Here is a 16,259-nt window from a genome sequence, read left to right on the forward strand (position 1 = left end):
TGCTAGTATTTATAATAATTGATTGAGCTTCACTGTCAAAAATGTGACGACACTGTATAGGGACAATGTACGATTTACCTTTTAGAGGTCAGGTTCATAGACAAGTATTGCACTTTTTTTAATATACTTTTAATTTATTGGTATCATTTATAATATAATTTTAAATAAAATTATACTCCAAGTGTGTTAAAAGGTTTTGATTTATACTGCCCGGTCTCTTTTTAATTATCCAAATATTAATTTGTGGTTAAAAATAATCAATTTGATTCGTTAAAAGTTAAATAACGACTAAATAGGAACGAGAGGAATACTAGATTTTTATTTAATATATTTCCAGGTGGAAAATTGATGGATAAGATATGTTGAGAACCGAGGGAGTGCTGCTTTGTGTCTTTACAATACTCCGTATGTAGCAGTATAATTACGTCCAGGTTCATTTCAGAGCGCATTTACTGCGTCTAGGTGCACTGAATCTTATGCAAACGGTTTTACTGTGGTGATTTTAATCGTGTTTTTTTACAGCGTCTACATTCATTGAATCTTGGCCTTCGAAATTTTCCGTTTTGTTCTTCAATTTGTAGAGTGTATTTGGCTGTTATGCGGGGTTGATTCACTGATTAGAGAATTTAGCTTTGCCAAATTTGGAAAAAATGTTGTGGATATGATGAGTTATTATAATCAGCTCGAAGTGTTTACTTGGTTGACTCGTTTTCGCGCATATGAACGAATATGAGAATATCTAATAACATCTAGCACGTACGATTATTTTCGAGAAATTAAAAAGGTTCAAAAAAAAAAAAGTGTTCAAATTTCGTATAATAATGTATTTTGTATAATAATTTTGATATTATTTTATATAACAGAGTTTTGTTTATAAAAATCCTTGTTTATAATATATATCATCATATTTTATATATTCTAATACGTAACTATTTTTTGTGAAAATAAATATATCCAAACAATACGTCTTTTCTTGGTTAAAATAGATTTTTAAATAATTATTAAATATATTTCAATTAGATGCGTTTAATAAGTTTTTTATTTAACACAAATTTTTAATAGTTAATAGTCAAACTCATCAAAAATTTAATTAAAAAAATTTACCAAAAAAGATTAGTAAAATATTTAAGTATCCTGAAATTAAAATAAAAATACATGTTTTAAGTGAAGTAAGCCTGTAAGATCGACTAACCAATTTTTAATTTTGTCTCCTTATATCACAACCATCCTTTTACATTTAATGTATCTTCTAATTAAATCCACTATTTTACTTTCATGCACTATTTTACTTTCATGGACGCACTTTCATGCATGTATTTTCATGGTCGATAGATCTTCAGCCGAAGAGTACCATTACAAATTGTTTTTAACGGTGGAATTTGTTTGCCTGAATTTTTAAGTCATTTTTAATTTTAAACTAAAAACTCCGTGTCTGTGTAATAAATTAGAATTTGGCTTAAAATGAGAAATAAGTTTGAAATTGACTTAAAAACAGAAGTTAGTTTGATATAATTTTTTTTGTGATTAATTTTCTTAAAATTTTCTTTTTGATAAAATTTACCCATAAATTCTAAATTATCTATAATTTTTTTTATTATTATTATATTTTTAATAATCATAAGTCATTAATAAACTAAAATTATCAAACAAACATTTTAAGTTACCAATTAACTTATCACGTTAAGCTGTTCAAAAAAAAAATATTCAAAAACTTATCATGTTAAGCCATGCACATTAGGTCACAAGTTATAATTTTAAACTCAGCCAAAAGATTTCTACTATGGACGAATACTCTAGATTGAGAAGATGTGGACCGAATTGACTGATCTCCAACAACTAAGTATTCTAATTAAAAAATAGTACGTAAATGACAAAGAGATGGTCAGAATTTTTCAAAATTTGTAAAAAATTGGTAGGATTTTAAAAATAACAGAATAGTGGTTAGAGTTTACTTCCGCCTTTTAATAAGATGGCACCCGTCAACCGCCGTTAATATAACTTCGTTAACTCCTAAAAGTCAAGAATATATTATAAGAGGATGGTTGGAGTTTTCAAAAGTTGCAAAATAGAGACTGGACTTTAAAAATAACAGAATAGTTGCAGCCAATTTTTTGCAATTTTTTAAAAATTCCATCCACCCTCTTGTCATTTATTCTTAATTTTTTAGAGTTAACGGAGCTACATTGACGGTGTTTGATGGGAGCTGCTTTATTAAAAAAATAGAATTAAACTTTAGCCACTATTCTGCTATTTTTAAAATCCAGCCAACTTTTTACAAGTTTTGAAAAATTCCGGCCACCCTTTTTTCATCTACTCTTAAAAAATTATTGTATGATAAAGAAATTATTAGAACTGTTATGTGAAATGAAAAAAAGATGAAGCTAAAGATGACAATACAAAGTTCGAGCCGGTCTCAAGAAACATTATTCACATTTTAATATTTGGAAAATTATAATAACAAACAAATGAATCAGCCAGCTTACTTACAGAGCTGCAGATAAACAACATCCTTTCTGTTTTTCTTAGTAAGCTAAGAATTCGGCAATTTGGCTAAATCTATGAATCAGTAACATTGATTCGCCCAAGCCACGCTTGTTGATACTTGTCTCTATTTTAACAGCAATGAATATCGAAACAAGTCTTGCTTTTATCTACCTTGTTCTTGTCTGTACCATTTGGAGCATCCGTGCGGTTAAAAATAAGATAGAATCTGCATTCTTCTTTCATAGTATCAACTGTAATATATTCCATCATAGATGATAAACATATGACATTGCTTTGACAGGACTCATGTCCATCTTAATTCTCTAGGTTTCTCAGATAAAAAAAATTTAAACAACTATATAAAGATCACCCTTTCGCAAACATTATCTTCACCATATTAATTAGGTACATTGTATTCAATTTGAGTACACGCGAAAAAATGGGCCAGAATCTCTGTTGTATGACGTACACAAGTGCAGGGAGCACGAATGGTTCGAATGTGAGCAAGAAGAGACACTTGGACAGGAAGAACAAACAGGTGCATTGTTCGTCCGAGAAAAAGGTGAAATTCTTGACATTGGAGGATTATTTAGAGGATTCACCAGCAGTGGTGAATATACAGAGTCAATGCAGTACTAACGCGGGTGATCAAGTTCAAGTTGTTCATAAGGGCTATCAGAAGATTCCTCCAGCTTCTCCGGATGTCACTGCAGGTTTTTATACGCCAAGAATTAGTTTTTCTTCGGATAAGATAGGCCTATTGGGGAGAGTTGAAAAAAGTGAAGATGGTTCGTCTGGAAGTTCAATTAGTGGGAGAGCTAAGAAGAGGGTGAGTTTTAAGTTGCCGGATGAATCTGATATTATTGTGTTTTATCCCGCAGAGGAGACATTTGAGGATTTCCGGTAATTTCTGGTCTTGGTTCTCAGAGTTCCGCTGAATCATGCAACGTTCATCGGAAATGTTACTTTCCGATGCATTATTAAACTGGCTAAATGTATCAATTTCGGATGATTAGCTTAAATGATTCCTCGAAGACAAAGTTCGCAATATTTTCTCCAATTCAAGGTAGGATTATAAGGTTTTCTTGTAGCGGAAATAGTACTGTTTCGACTTTCCATACAATAGGAAGACTTTCATAAAAGAAGCACAGATAATGGGACCGTTTGGGCAAGCTTAAAAAAAGTGATTCCGTACTTAAAGTAAAGAAATTGATCAGAAGTAAGAAGTAAATAAGTTAATAAATAGTTTGGAAAAGAAGCAGAAGCTCTGAGAGAGAAGTTAGCATTCTCAGCTTATTAAAAGTGCTTCTACTTCTTTAAGTCAAGAAAAGCAGAAGTCAGAAGCAGCTTCTGCTTCTTCAATACAAACAGCCCCAATGTGCAGACGTATCGAAGAAAATTTGCGATTTCTGTCAAATTGTAAAGAAACGATATTTCTTGTGTTTGTCTCGAACACGAAATAATAAAAGGGAAAAGTGTTACAAGTATGTTAACCTCTAGCCAACTGAAGCAAAAGTCATTGAGCACCTAGGGGCGGCTTAACTCCTTTTGTTGGTTGTTTCGGTGTTTTTGGGACAAAATATTGGTGTAGCAGTTTATTGTTTATCGTTTTTAATGGTGCTGGAATTTTATCTAAAATTCTTGATTTGATATAATGTGTTTGGATATAAAAAAAGCTGAATTCGAATTTCTCTAGAAATCGGGACATTTAGATACTAGTACATAGATGAGAATTTGAAATGACACATATTATTTGAATTTAAAATTTGAAATGAAAAAACAGTGAGTATAATATTACACCCTTACGCGAAGTAAAAATGCCTCTTGTCGATCATTTTTGCAGAGTTGAAGCAAGTGATCTTATGTCTCACTGTTACATTATATTATTATAGAACGGAGATAGTGGAGGAAAGTAGTGGGTGTAATAGTGTTTATATTATTATAGAATGGAGATAGTGGAAGAAAGTAGTTGGTGTAATGTTATTTTATATTATAAAAATTACTACTTTTGGTATGTATACAATTGGTGGGACGTCCCAAAAAGGAAACTGTATACAATTCATTGGGATGGAGGGAATAGTTGTTGACAAGTCCATCACCCTTGAATCAAGATTGAATGGAGATGCTTGCAGGCAATAAAATCAGCAAAGTGAATGAGTTTTCTGTGGGCGAATAAACAAGTCCGTATTCCTCGGATGCTGGTTGCCTGGTAGGCCATAAAGCCGAGTTATCTCGTTAAAGCAGTCGTACGTATGTTTAGAAGTGATGTTAAAACATGTTGTGATTGAGATTACACACTTAGAGGGGGTGAATAGGTGTTATGACTAATATGATCGATTTTTAATGTTATCGAATAATTATACTGTCACAGACAGCTTGCTGTTAATTTTAGAGTAAACAATCAGCCAGCTAACAATGCAGATGCAATGCAAAACAGATAAAATCAGTCAGCTAGCAACACAGAGAAAAAATCTAAATATATTATCATAAATACTAGAAGTCATAACTTATTAGTTGGTTGTCGTAACATTTAAAAATGATGTGTAAAACTCTATAAATAATATTTTTATTGTTTGAACTCATATTTTAAGATACTTGTTTGATATTTATGGTGACTTCAGTGATCATCTTATACCGTTTTCAGTTCAATGAGCAACTTGATACATTAAGCCTACTTCAACAACCTAAGTAGATAATTAACCCAAAAATAAAGAGAGTAACTGTTTTTACATTTTTTGTTTCTCAAAAATAAGTAAACACCAACTTTTTCTCGCATGACGTCACTTAGCTTCTCTTTCATTTTCACCTAACATTTGTGGTCATTTGATTCATTTCCACAAAACCTTTTCGCCTTAATATGTTTGGACTTATTAAAAAATGTCTGATATTTTCTGATTTATCTATATATAAGAATTACAAGTCCTTATTTTAAAAATAATTTTTTCTCTCGGTAATTTTCTCGCACGGGATCTCACAGCTTTTTCACCTAACTTTTTCCCTCACAGTCTTGCAAGGTCATTTTTCCACAAAAACATCTTTCATAATTCTAGAAGTCTTGAACAACGATCATGAACAAAGCGTTAGCTACCCACTCAAAGATCACACCGAACCCTCTACTTGCTTCCCGTATTGCTTAACAAGAATATTTCTGCTTCTCATAGTTGTAAAAAGCTCCGTAACACAATAACATTAGAATAAATATTTTCCCTTTATTTTAGAATAAATGTATTCACATCTAATATTCCTATTTGGAAAATATTTTACATTTCTTAATTATCTAGCCTCCTATATTTTTAATTTTCCGGGGGATATTTGATCATTAACAATAAAATTGATAGTGATATTATATTTTCCACCAAAATTGTAAATAAATATATTATGTAATATAATATATCTTAAATGTTCTCTGTTGACTAATAGTGACAATCAAAATTTAATAAATTCAAAATACGATGAATTTTAAATTCAAAAAATATTAAATATTTGACGTTAAATGATTGAGTGCAGTATAAAGTACCTTTAACAAAATTAAAATTACAAACATGTACTCCCTCTTTCAAGCAGGTTGTTGACGTTCATTATTTGCACGAATTTTGACACTTCTATAAAATATTGTTTCATAAATTTTTTTAATTATTCTTTTTAAATAAAAAATTATACGTCAAAATTTTATTCACGATTTTTTTTAAAAGATATTATAAAATTATAATTTATAGGAGTTTTGACAAAAAATAGCACCAAAACCTGTTACTTCAAAATAACATAAAGAACCCGTTGAGACTGAATGAATAATATATCTCGCCGGGGAGGAATCAGTCATTTCGCAATCAAGATCATGTACATGGTCGGCACTTCAAAAATGTGGCTCAAAGCTCACCATAGTGCACACCAACCAATCCTTCCTTTATGTAGGACTCATTTCACCGACACTCACGGATATCAAAACGATAAAATATAGCCTCTCATTATGATGAATTAAATGTACACTTACTAAACTTCTCTTTATATCATACTACCTGACCACCTCAACACAGAAGTGTATCTAGCTTCAAATGGCTAGGTTCAATATCTTCACTTGTTTGGTGGTGGTGTCACTGGCCATGGGAGCTGGGATGGTTCGAGCCCATGTGCACCATATTGTTAAAGGGGAGACTGGGTGGGAGCAGTTCTTTGAGCTTGGTTTTAAGTCTTCTGAGTTGATGATGTTCAAAGTTGGAGATCATCTTTGTAAGTCCACTCTCCCTTGTTTTTTTGGTTGAGTAATTGATGCAGAATATCTCTGTTTAGTTGTCATTTTCGAAAAAACATGTTAAAGCATTTTTAATTATATAATTGTTCCTTTACCTAGTTATTGAATTAAATGATAGATTTATATATGTATTAAATGATAGATTGAGCCTGTTTGTGTGGGTTTAAAATCCGAGTTTTAAGTCATTTATGATTTAAACTGAAAAATGTCTGTTGTGTAATAAGTTATAAGTCAGTTTAAAGACAGAAATAAACCAAAAATTATGTTAAATTAAACTAAAAGTTAGATTGAACTATTTTTTCGTTAACTTAATTTTTTTGAACTTTTTTCCGATAAAAATTATCTATAAAAGTTGATAATCATCTCTGACTAATTACTGATTAATTGTTGTTTCCTAACTCACTGAACTACTCTCCTTCTACATTTCAACTAATTAATCTGTTTAATCCTTGTTCCGCGTATTCATTCGTCATCACTTTTGCAGGGTTCCGCAATGCACAGGACGGAATCGTGGAGCTGCAGAGCCGCAAAGAATACCTATCGTGTGACATATCTAACCCTATCAAAATGTACACGGACGGCCCAGATAAGATCTCACTGCAGCAGGAAGGTATCCGCTACTTCGCAAGTGGGAATCCTAGGGAATGTAAGAATGGCTTGAAGCTACACGTGGAGGTGCATCCCCATGATAAGAATGATGGAACACAGACAGCTGATTCAACAAAAATAGCTTCTGCTGTTGTCAAAGCGGCTGGGCCTACTTCAGCTTCGGCCCATCTTGGTGGGTTTTGTTATTTGGTTTTGGTTGGGCTCTTGGTTTTAGTTGTGGCCTTGGTTTGATAGCTTGGAGTGGGTAGTAGTAATAAATTACTTGGATTTGTAGTGAAATTAGGGATTAGACGATAATATTACTGGACGATCTGGTCCAAGTATAATGCGATCAGCGATGTGATTTTACATATTAATAATACTATCCATAATTTCTTGTGGTCTGTACTTCACCCGAATTACATTTGTTGTAATTTGTTGTAATTTAGTGTGCAGTGTGTTCATTATAAGAGCATCTCCGGAGTAATATGTAGATTAATATGTATAATGGCAGGCTAGTTTTATTCGTTAAATTGATTATGTTAATTTTTTTGTTAAGGATATGTTAAATTTTTTGTTAAGGAGACCAATGATTACTCCAATGAGATCTTGGATCGACCAATATAGTCAATCAAACATGGTTACTTATATTTTTTGCTAATAAAAATAAAAATCTGTATTACATTTAGCATAATGATAGAATAGTTTAGCAATAACAAGCGGACAACACACTAAATAGAAAGTGTAATGTTTTATAGGGCTGTTTAACGAACCGAGCTGTTCGCGAACAAGCTCGAGCTCGGCTCGTTAAGAGCTCGTTCGGCTCGGCTCGTTAAGTTAACGAGCTCGAGCTCGAACACAAAAAATTGTTCGTTAAGTAAACGAGCTTGAGCCGAGCTTTTAGTATGTTCGGCTCGAGCTCGGCTCGAGCTCGTTCGGCTCGAGTTCGGCTCGTTAAAGCTCGAAAAAATGTAATATTTTCGGGTTTTTTTTTTATAATTTATATATGTTATTGGACTCAGAATTCAACATAATATATATATATATATATATATATATATATATATATATATATATATATATATATATATATATTAGTGATGTAAACAAAATTTTAGGAAATAATAATTTTATTTGGTTTTTAACAGGCAAGTAGAAGTTTGACTAGTACCGCTAACTAGTGTTTAATCCTAATTTAGTGTTTCAATATTTTAAAAAATATTTTTTACCAATCCAACTGTATGGATGTTAACATATATACATTTTAGTGATATAAACAAAGTTTCAAAAAAATTGAAATTATTAGGTTAGCTATTTTAAGAGTCAACTAGCGGTTTGTCCTTATTTTTTTCTGGCTCGGCTCGACTCGACTCGGCTCGGCTCGGCTCGTATTTGTTCGCGAACAAGCTCGTGTTCGGCTCGTTAGTTAACGAGCCGAGCTTGAACACAATTTTTGTTCGATTAAAAAGCTCGGCTCGGCTCGTCAGAAAAAAAATTAAAGCTCGGCTCGGTTCGGTCAAAACTCGGCTCGGCTCGGTTCGTGAACAGCTCTAATGTTTTATACCCAAAATTTTTTCTCAAATTTTTTCCCCAAATTTCTTTAACAAATGATTATTGGAATATATATAGCCAATTAGATTTCGACACAAAATTTGGGAAAAAAAATAGAGATAATTTTTTGAGTAGTTGGTATTTTCCAAATAGAAAGCGTGCCCGAATTTTTCTGCCTCAATTCGTACTCACGAGCATACTGTTAATCAAGAATATCAGACATGCTTGTCAGTTTACATTAAACACTAGAACTGCAACATTGTTCGAGCTTTACTAACAACCAGTTCGGTCCAAAATTCATGACACATTGCCCCCACAGGCAATACTCATTTTAATCGCGAACACAATTCATGACATATCGTCCACAGGAGTCGTTGTAATGGCAATCACAATTCATGACAAATTGTCCCAGACTCATGGTAATCGCGATCACAATTCATGACACATTGTCCCTGTCGGACTCGTAACGAGTGCCAGGCTAGACTTTAGAGCTGTAAAATTGTCAGGACTGATATTTCTAATAGAGATGACCGACTGATGTAGGGACTATTAAGGGTTAGCCCCCACCAAGCTTAGCATTATACGATGGGCATGGGCTTTATCTGAACAAGCTGCCTCATTGATTGTCATCGAGAATATCTGTTTCGTCTTCACTTGGTAGTTCATTGCAATGTTGAACATCTGTGGCTTAAGCTGCCGACATGAGCCAAGCATATAGGTCAAAAATTAGCAGGTCATTTACTTTCGTTTTTAAGTGAGTGTCAACCCAAGTCTCACATCGGAAAGATAAAGAAGATTTGTTTTAATGGTTTGTCTAGTGTGTGCCCATGGGTACATGCTAAGCACGGAAATTTTTGTATTTGGAAGATTGTGGTTGGTGTATTTGCAGGGGGGTTCACCATTATCAAGAGAGAGGAGCCAATCAAAATGATCTAAGCATAAAATTTTTCACGCTTAGCATGTGCCCATGGCCACACCATAAAAAAACCGTTGTTTTAAATATAAGCGGTCAAAGAACTTCATTAGTATTCGGCTTTTGGGAGGAGTCCAAAAACAGATCCGTATAGTAACTAACAATTTCATTTTCTTCGGATTCTTATATTTTCATCTTGTACACAGACATGGCTTTGAAACAACTTTAAGATTTGCTACTACATGTTTTCTTGATAAAATTTTATTTACTGATTAATAGTCAATTTTTTCAAGACTCAGAGGTAGAGCATAAGAGTTTCATATATTTGCAGTTAATGGTAGTTTATAATGCAAAGGGTATATCATCAAACAAGCTTTATTATTTCTAGGTATTTCAAAAGTGTTTCATACAAATGCATAGTAATTTCAGTTTCATCAAGTCTTTTATACCCTACCATGAGTTTCCAAATACTCTGTTGAACATTGGCTTTACATTCCCTTCCAGACCAACAAAACTCATCAAGAATTCAATTGCAGCCATGTACTCCTTCACCACAATTGCATCCATGTTCTTCTGCATCAATTCACCGTTCACAAGCCAAATAAACGTGCTCGACACAAATAAAATAAGTATTGGCCCTGCAATTACTTGAGGTAGATGCCATCGGCTGCCAAACTTGTTTATCAGATCACCCTCTATAACCACACACAACCCATGCATGAGAAAAAAATATGTGTAACCCCAATTGGAGACTGTCCGAAATATGTGATAGTCTAGCAGCTCATGCATAAGTCCTGACACGAAAAATGTGGCCATGATGGCGACACTGTAAGCCAATTTACTGTTAAATTTTCTTGAAATGTATCGGTATATTGGTCTGAATATGGTTAACCGCAGGATATCTGTTGAAATCAAGTTCCATCTTTTACCCCAGTAATCGGCAAGGGATGTTGACAGTAATGGCTGATCAAATGGTTGCTTAAGCTCCACTCCTAGCAATGATTGGGCAAAGATTGCACACATTGCTAGCACGAATTCTAAACCGGTGTAAACATATATCATATAAATATATATAAGAATATTTGGATTTATGGACTCTCTATAAGCATAAAAAAACAAAATTGAGGGTAAATACATTGCCTTCATAAAATAATATGAACGCGGTTTTAAGGCATTGCTTTTGGTAATCACAACTGAATTTGGACTTTCTGCAACCTCGCCATATTGCGCGTCAGAATTCCTTTTGGGAGCCTCTTTTGTTGGATTTTTTTGGGAGATAATAATTGGTAAACTTGCAACTGTCAGGAAATGGGACAGAGGAAGTGATGGATCGGATAGAGGGCCTGTGCCAAACGAGAGAAGGAGGAGCTTGAAATTGGCTACCCAAGAAAGGCAGAAAACAGTTGAATATCCCAGATGAAATGAAGTAAGAAACTGAAAAGGAAGGATTACAAAGAGACACATGACAGGGACTATTGATACCAGCCTGAGAAAGCCTTCCGGGACAATTTTGGATATGCTACGGCAATAATATAAAGATAGTAACACAGAAGTCCAGACTAAAATTAAGTTTCTGATCTCCCCTTCCATTTTCTGGTTCTCTGAGGTTTTAACTTGTTTGGAACATTCTTTATTATAGGTGAAATTTTTAGTGTACTTGAAATTTTGTCACAGAAAGAGTGTCATTCGATCTTTCGGCTTATTTCAATGCCTATTGCAGCAAGGCAGTTATGGTTAGCTATCTTTAGGCGCACACATTGCTAGCTGTGGTGGTTGGCTTGTGCAGTTGTGCTTGAGCTTATTTTGTGGGGGGAAATAGGGTTTAACTGCACGGTTTATGTCAAAAACAATACTCCCTCCATCCCGATCATTTCTTTAAACTTTTTTTTTCTCAATGTGCCATTCAATTCTTTACGTTTCAAAACATACTAATAATAATAAATTTTATTGTATAAAAATCAACTATCCTCACTACTTTTCTCCATTATACTTATTTTATACATTAAATATCAATCAGTCCTATTACTATTCTCACTTTTCCTACTTCTTTAATCTTGCTTTACTTATTTTCTTAACCTGACCAACACAAATGTAAACATTTGGATGAAACGTTCTTAACCTGACCAACACAAATGTAAACATTTGGATGAAACGAAGGTAGTATTATGCTAATACAAAGGATCCGCAGCATTGGTATTATCCCAGATTTTTCAATTTTTTAAGATTCATCGCGTTTTGCATAAACAAATTAATCACATCAACATGCTATAATTTTCATGCGTTACTGATTTGCACAACATGCAACACATATCGGAACAGTCTCCATTACAACACAAATTGGAATACACAATTCATAGATCTGTGGCGCATGGTCAAATTTGCAGCATTCTACCCATATTCTGGTATAAATTTCGGTCAGAGTTTGGTCAATTTTACCATAAAAAGTCAAACAAAACAAATAAATTGGGACGGAAGGACTACTTTCCATGAAGCAATAAACTGATTTACAAGTACAGTGTCAGCATTTTGTTCTACCATGTCTGACATCACAAGCCACGCGAATGTACTCATCAAGAAGAAATATATAAATGGAGGTCGAAAGCCCTGACGTATAGTGGCAAACCGGCTCCTCATAGCACCCTCAATAATTAAGCATAAGCCTTGGAAGACAAAGAAACATAGGAAACTCCAAGAAGGAAGTACGCGAAAGACTTGATAGTAGAGGAGCGCATGCATTAGAGCAGACACAAGAAAAGTTCCCATTATGGAAAAGATTAATGCCCCTGCATGTCCTAGTGTTTTTGATGTGTACTGAAATATGGGACTAAATATAGTTGATCTGAGTATCTTTGTCGAAATTAGGTTCCATCTTCGACCCCAGAAATCACGGAGTGAGGTTGAGAGGTATGGTTCGTTGAAGGGTTGCTCAAGATCCATCTTGAGCAACCACTGTGCAAGCATTGCAATAGTAACTGCCTCCATTTCTAAAATGATGCACATATAATAAGTATAGATATGAACGCGCAGCACTGGATGAATTGATTCCCTGTAAGCATATACAGAGGGTATGAAGGGCAGAGCCCATGCCCTTCTGGCATAATGTAAAGGGGATTTTAGGTCATTGCTTGTGGATACCACAACTAGTCTGGATTTTTCTTCAAGTACTTCATATTGCCCATTTCTCGCCGTTTGAGGTTTCTTAGTCTTTGGATTTTGGGTAGGAGGGTCTTGTGCTGAGGAGGCCTTGATAATAGGCAAACAAGCAAGTGAAACAAATTGGACTAGAGAAAGTGATGAGTCGGAAAGGGGGCCAGTGTCGAATGTAAGGAGGAGAAGCTTGAAATTGGCAATCCAAGACAGGCAAAAAACAGTTACAGGTCCAAAAAGGACTGTGTGTAGATAGTAAAGAGGAGATACGGCAAAGAAAAGTATGACAGGAGTTATTGCCATGAGCCTTGGCATACCTTTTCTGACAAAAACTGATACAACATTGCAATAACAAAGACCTAAAATGGCAGAAGCCCAAATTATGATAAACCTACAAATTTCAGCTTCCATTCTTCCTTGATATTCTCAACTCGATTGAAACAGATCTATGATATAGGTTATAACAGTCATGCAAAAGGGCGAGGTCTCGGGTAGGCTTACTTCACTGCCGATTATCTGCTGAGGCAGTTGTGCCTTATTCTTTCCGTTCTGTTCTAGGACATACGCAGATTACATCTATTCAAACGTATCTGTTAGGCTCTTTTTCAGGGGCAATAAGTGTTGTATGACCGACCAACAGTGCCCCTCTATATTGGTTTTACTTATGCAGTAGTTAGTTTCAGCAGACCAAATTTAATTGAATGAACAAATTATTGTAAATGATACATAGTGGCCAAGGCAGTGGATGCTGCAGTTTTGTACACGAGTCACAGCTAAACCACAACCGGGAATATTACTCTGGTGCAGCACTCTCAAATTATGGAACTGTATAGTAATCAATCTCTAATACACATCAAGCAGAAATGTCAAGAAAAATTTAATATAGTTCAAAGTGATAAACCGTAAGCTTAAGTTGATTGCCAGTCCTTCCGAATATCAAATGTATAGTTGATCACCAAGTAACATTTGTTGTCATCATCAAGAAACTGTAAACAGAACCAGAAAGCAAAGGAAGTGATGACGAATGGAAAAATGACACAAACTAAGCATGTCAGAACAATTTAAAGGCATAATAACTCCGTGATGATTCCATGTAATTCACCAACTGCAGAAAACTGTCTGGCAAGAAGATGGTGAAGCAATAATTAACGAATACACGGATAAGCCTTACAGCTCCTAGATTTTTCTTATCTAGAATTATCACAAGTGGTCCATTTTTACATTATTAGCTGAGCATCCTCGCACATGATGATAAAGTTCAGTTTCGACCCCATCCTACCTGAACGCAAATCTCTACACAATTATGCGCCTTTTCTACTGGCCACATTCACAGATTATACATGCCCATGTATACACAGATACATCATTGTTTCAAGTATGAGTGTAGAAATGATTCTGAGTTTGACACGTTCAAAAGAGCACTAGAAAGGTGTAGAAGAATTGGACTAATTGAACCCCACCTTGTCAACTTTCAACAATTAAAGTCTTTTGCCTTTCTCCTTTAGGACATGAGTGTTTGCGTAAAGTGAAAGCTTGTTTATAATTTTTGATTTTAATTACATTTTTTTTATCTATTAATTTATAAGGATATTACAGTTCGAGCTAGTTTTGCCAAGAATAATATCTATTTTTTTTTCATAATAAATCAGATAAGGCTTTACGGTCACTGGTAGCACTGGCTCTAGTGTCATAAACAATAGATGATGTCAGTTAAACTAACCTTTGATCGAGCTGAGTATGAACCTCTTGCAAACATGCCTGAAGGGGTTGTTTCTTCGGGCATTTCATGTGTATAAGGTTCTTGCTGAGGACTGAATGTTCCGATCATTTCCTTTGTGTTGTCCACTGCAAATAATGATTCATAATTACGTTTCAAAAGAGCAATTCAATCATATAACCATTGCTTTAGATGCAGCATTTGAGATCAAAGTATACCCTTTAAACCAGTTTTCCAAACTGTGTTGCGGTACTTTAGGCCTGATACAATGTTATTCCCAACCTGAAAAGTGAACTTCAGGCTGTAACGGCTTCCTTCTTTTAAAGTAAACCACAATCCCTTCGGATTTCCAGACTCCGGGATAGGAAGCAAGATATCAGATCTGCCAGGGGATTTAATAGCCAGGCTCAGAATTTTAACTTCAGGGTCCAGAGTTTCTACAACATCAAGGCATCCATATATAGTCAGAATTTCTACAAACCACAGAATAAAGATAGTGGCTTATGTAATAACACTGCTTCTCTTTTTCGAGTTTTTGAGGCATAAATTTGGGAATTTTTGAAGACTGTCAAAGTTTTTCAACTGATGAGAACAAGTTCAAAATCTAGAAGCAATTAAAGTTTCAAAAATTTGAACCAGCTTAATTTGCTGGTATAATTCAGACTTCGTTGTACTCGACGTAGTCATATCACAGAGTTCTCATTAACAATAATGTACATTGCCTACAAGAAATTCATGAAATCAACAAAATTTCTAAAGAACTAAAATTTTAATATCTGACCGAAAGATTACCTGCAACAGAATTTATATCCAAACTTCCAAGAAGTTGTTCTTTCCATCTCCTCAAGCTCTCATCATCCTAAATTCCGCAATTTCAACCAAAAACAAACAAATGCACATTGTCATAACCAATTACTTCAATCTAAAACACCCTCAAATGTAATCAGAAACATGAATAAAATTAACCACTTAAAACATTGACAAACCTTATCCTTCTCATACTGTTCTTTGAGAGTCTGTTGAGGACCTAGCTGCAAAATTTCCTCTGCATCGTCTTCGTCGTGATCAGTAGCATACACAGGATTCTCATTGCTCTTTATACTCATCTTCTCCTTGGCAAGGCCTGAGCTGCCATGCTCAATATCTTTTGGACCCTCATTGTTTTCATCATCATAGCCCATGTTGTTGGAAGTAGAACTTGCAACAACTTCAACAGCTAAAGACATTCAAGGGGTTCAAAGCTGAATTATTGGGTTCAACTAAATCACCAAATGGAAGTTATGGAGTGGCACATATAATGGGACAAACAAGAAAAGTACAACACAACTGTTAGTTAAATATGGTTCCAAGTTATGTAAGAAGTGAATAAACAATGGGCACATCCCATGTGATATGGTAACTAGTATTAATTAATATTTGAGATTTTGAAAAATAGAATTTGATTAACTGTGTTAAATATCTCAAATTCTGTTTTTATTTTTATTCTCCACAATCACTGTTAGGAGAGAAAATCTGGGAACAAATTTTGGGTATTCAACATTTTCCTATCCAATTTTCTAAAATAAAGGAAGGAAATTAGAAAATAATAAACTAGAAATTTCTGACTTCAC

At 34.3% G+C, this 16,259-nt stretch overlaps 4 protein-coding genes across 4 annotated transcripts; 1 reads left to right on the top strand and 3 right to left on the bottom strand.

The window, feature by feature from the left end:
- The first annotated feature begins 6,364 nt into the window (after positions 1–6,364).
- Positions 6,365–7,729, top strand: LOC108200588 (early nodulin-like protein 14). Its single transcript, XM_017368797.2, has 2 exons — positions 6,365–6,711; positions 7,218–7,729. Exons 1-2 carry the CDS (start codon positions 6,537–6,539, stop codon positions 7,571–7,573), a joined length of 531 nt encoding a protein of 176 aa, XP_017224286.1. The 5' UTR covers positions 6,365–6,536; the 3' UTR covers positions 7,574–7,729.
- Positions 7,730–9,421: 1,692 nt separating this feature from the next.
- On the bottom strand, positions 9,422–10,808 carry LOC108201678 (long-chain-alcohol O-fatty-acyltransferase-like). The gene is made up of 2 exons (XM_017369965.1): positions 10,257–10,808; positions 9,422–9,565 (listed from the first exon to the last, which is right to left on the bottom strand). The coding sequence occupies exons 1-2, from the start codon at positions 10,806–10,808 to the stop codon at positions 9,422–9,424; spliced, it is 696 nt and encodes a 231-aa protein (XP_017225454.1).
- Positions 10,809–12,090: 1,282 nt separating this feature from the next.
- On the bottom strand, positions 12,091–13,481 carry LOC108200724 (probable long-chain-alcohol O-fatty-acyltransferase 1). The gene has a single exon (XM_017368970.2). It carries the CDS (start codon positions 13,341–13,343, stop codon positions 12,231–12,233), a length of 1,113 nt encoding a protein of 370 aa, XP_017224459.1. The 5' UTR covers positions 13,344–13,481; the 3' UTR covers positions 12,091–12,230.
- Positions 13,482–13,605: 124 nt separating this feature from the next.
- LOC108200725 (rho GDP-dissociation inhibitor 1) lies at positions 13,606–16,031 on the bottom strand. The gene is made up of 5 exons (XM_017368971.2): positions 15,636–16,031; positions 15,442–15,508; positions 14,868–15,086; positions 14,653–14,777; positions 13,606–13,918 (listed from the first exon to the last, which is right to left on the bottom strand). The coding sequence occupies exons 1-5, from the start codon at positions 15,873–15,875 to the stop codon at positions 13,841–13,843; spliced, it is 729 nt and encodes a 242-aa protein (XP_017224460.1). The 5' UTR covers positions 15,876–16,031; the 3' UTR covers positions 13,606–13,840.
- Between the last annotated feature and the right edge of the window lie 228 nt (positions 16,032–16,259).

This window comes from Daucus carota, chromosome 7, assembly GCF_001625215.2.
Source record: "Daucus carota subsp. sativus chromosome 7, DH1 v3.0, whole genome shotgun sequence".
Classification (NCBI taxonomy): Eukaryota; Viridiplantae; Streptophyta; class Magnoliopsida; order Apiales; family Apiaceae; genus Daucus; species Daucus carota.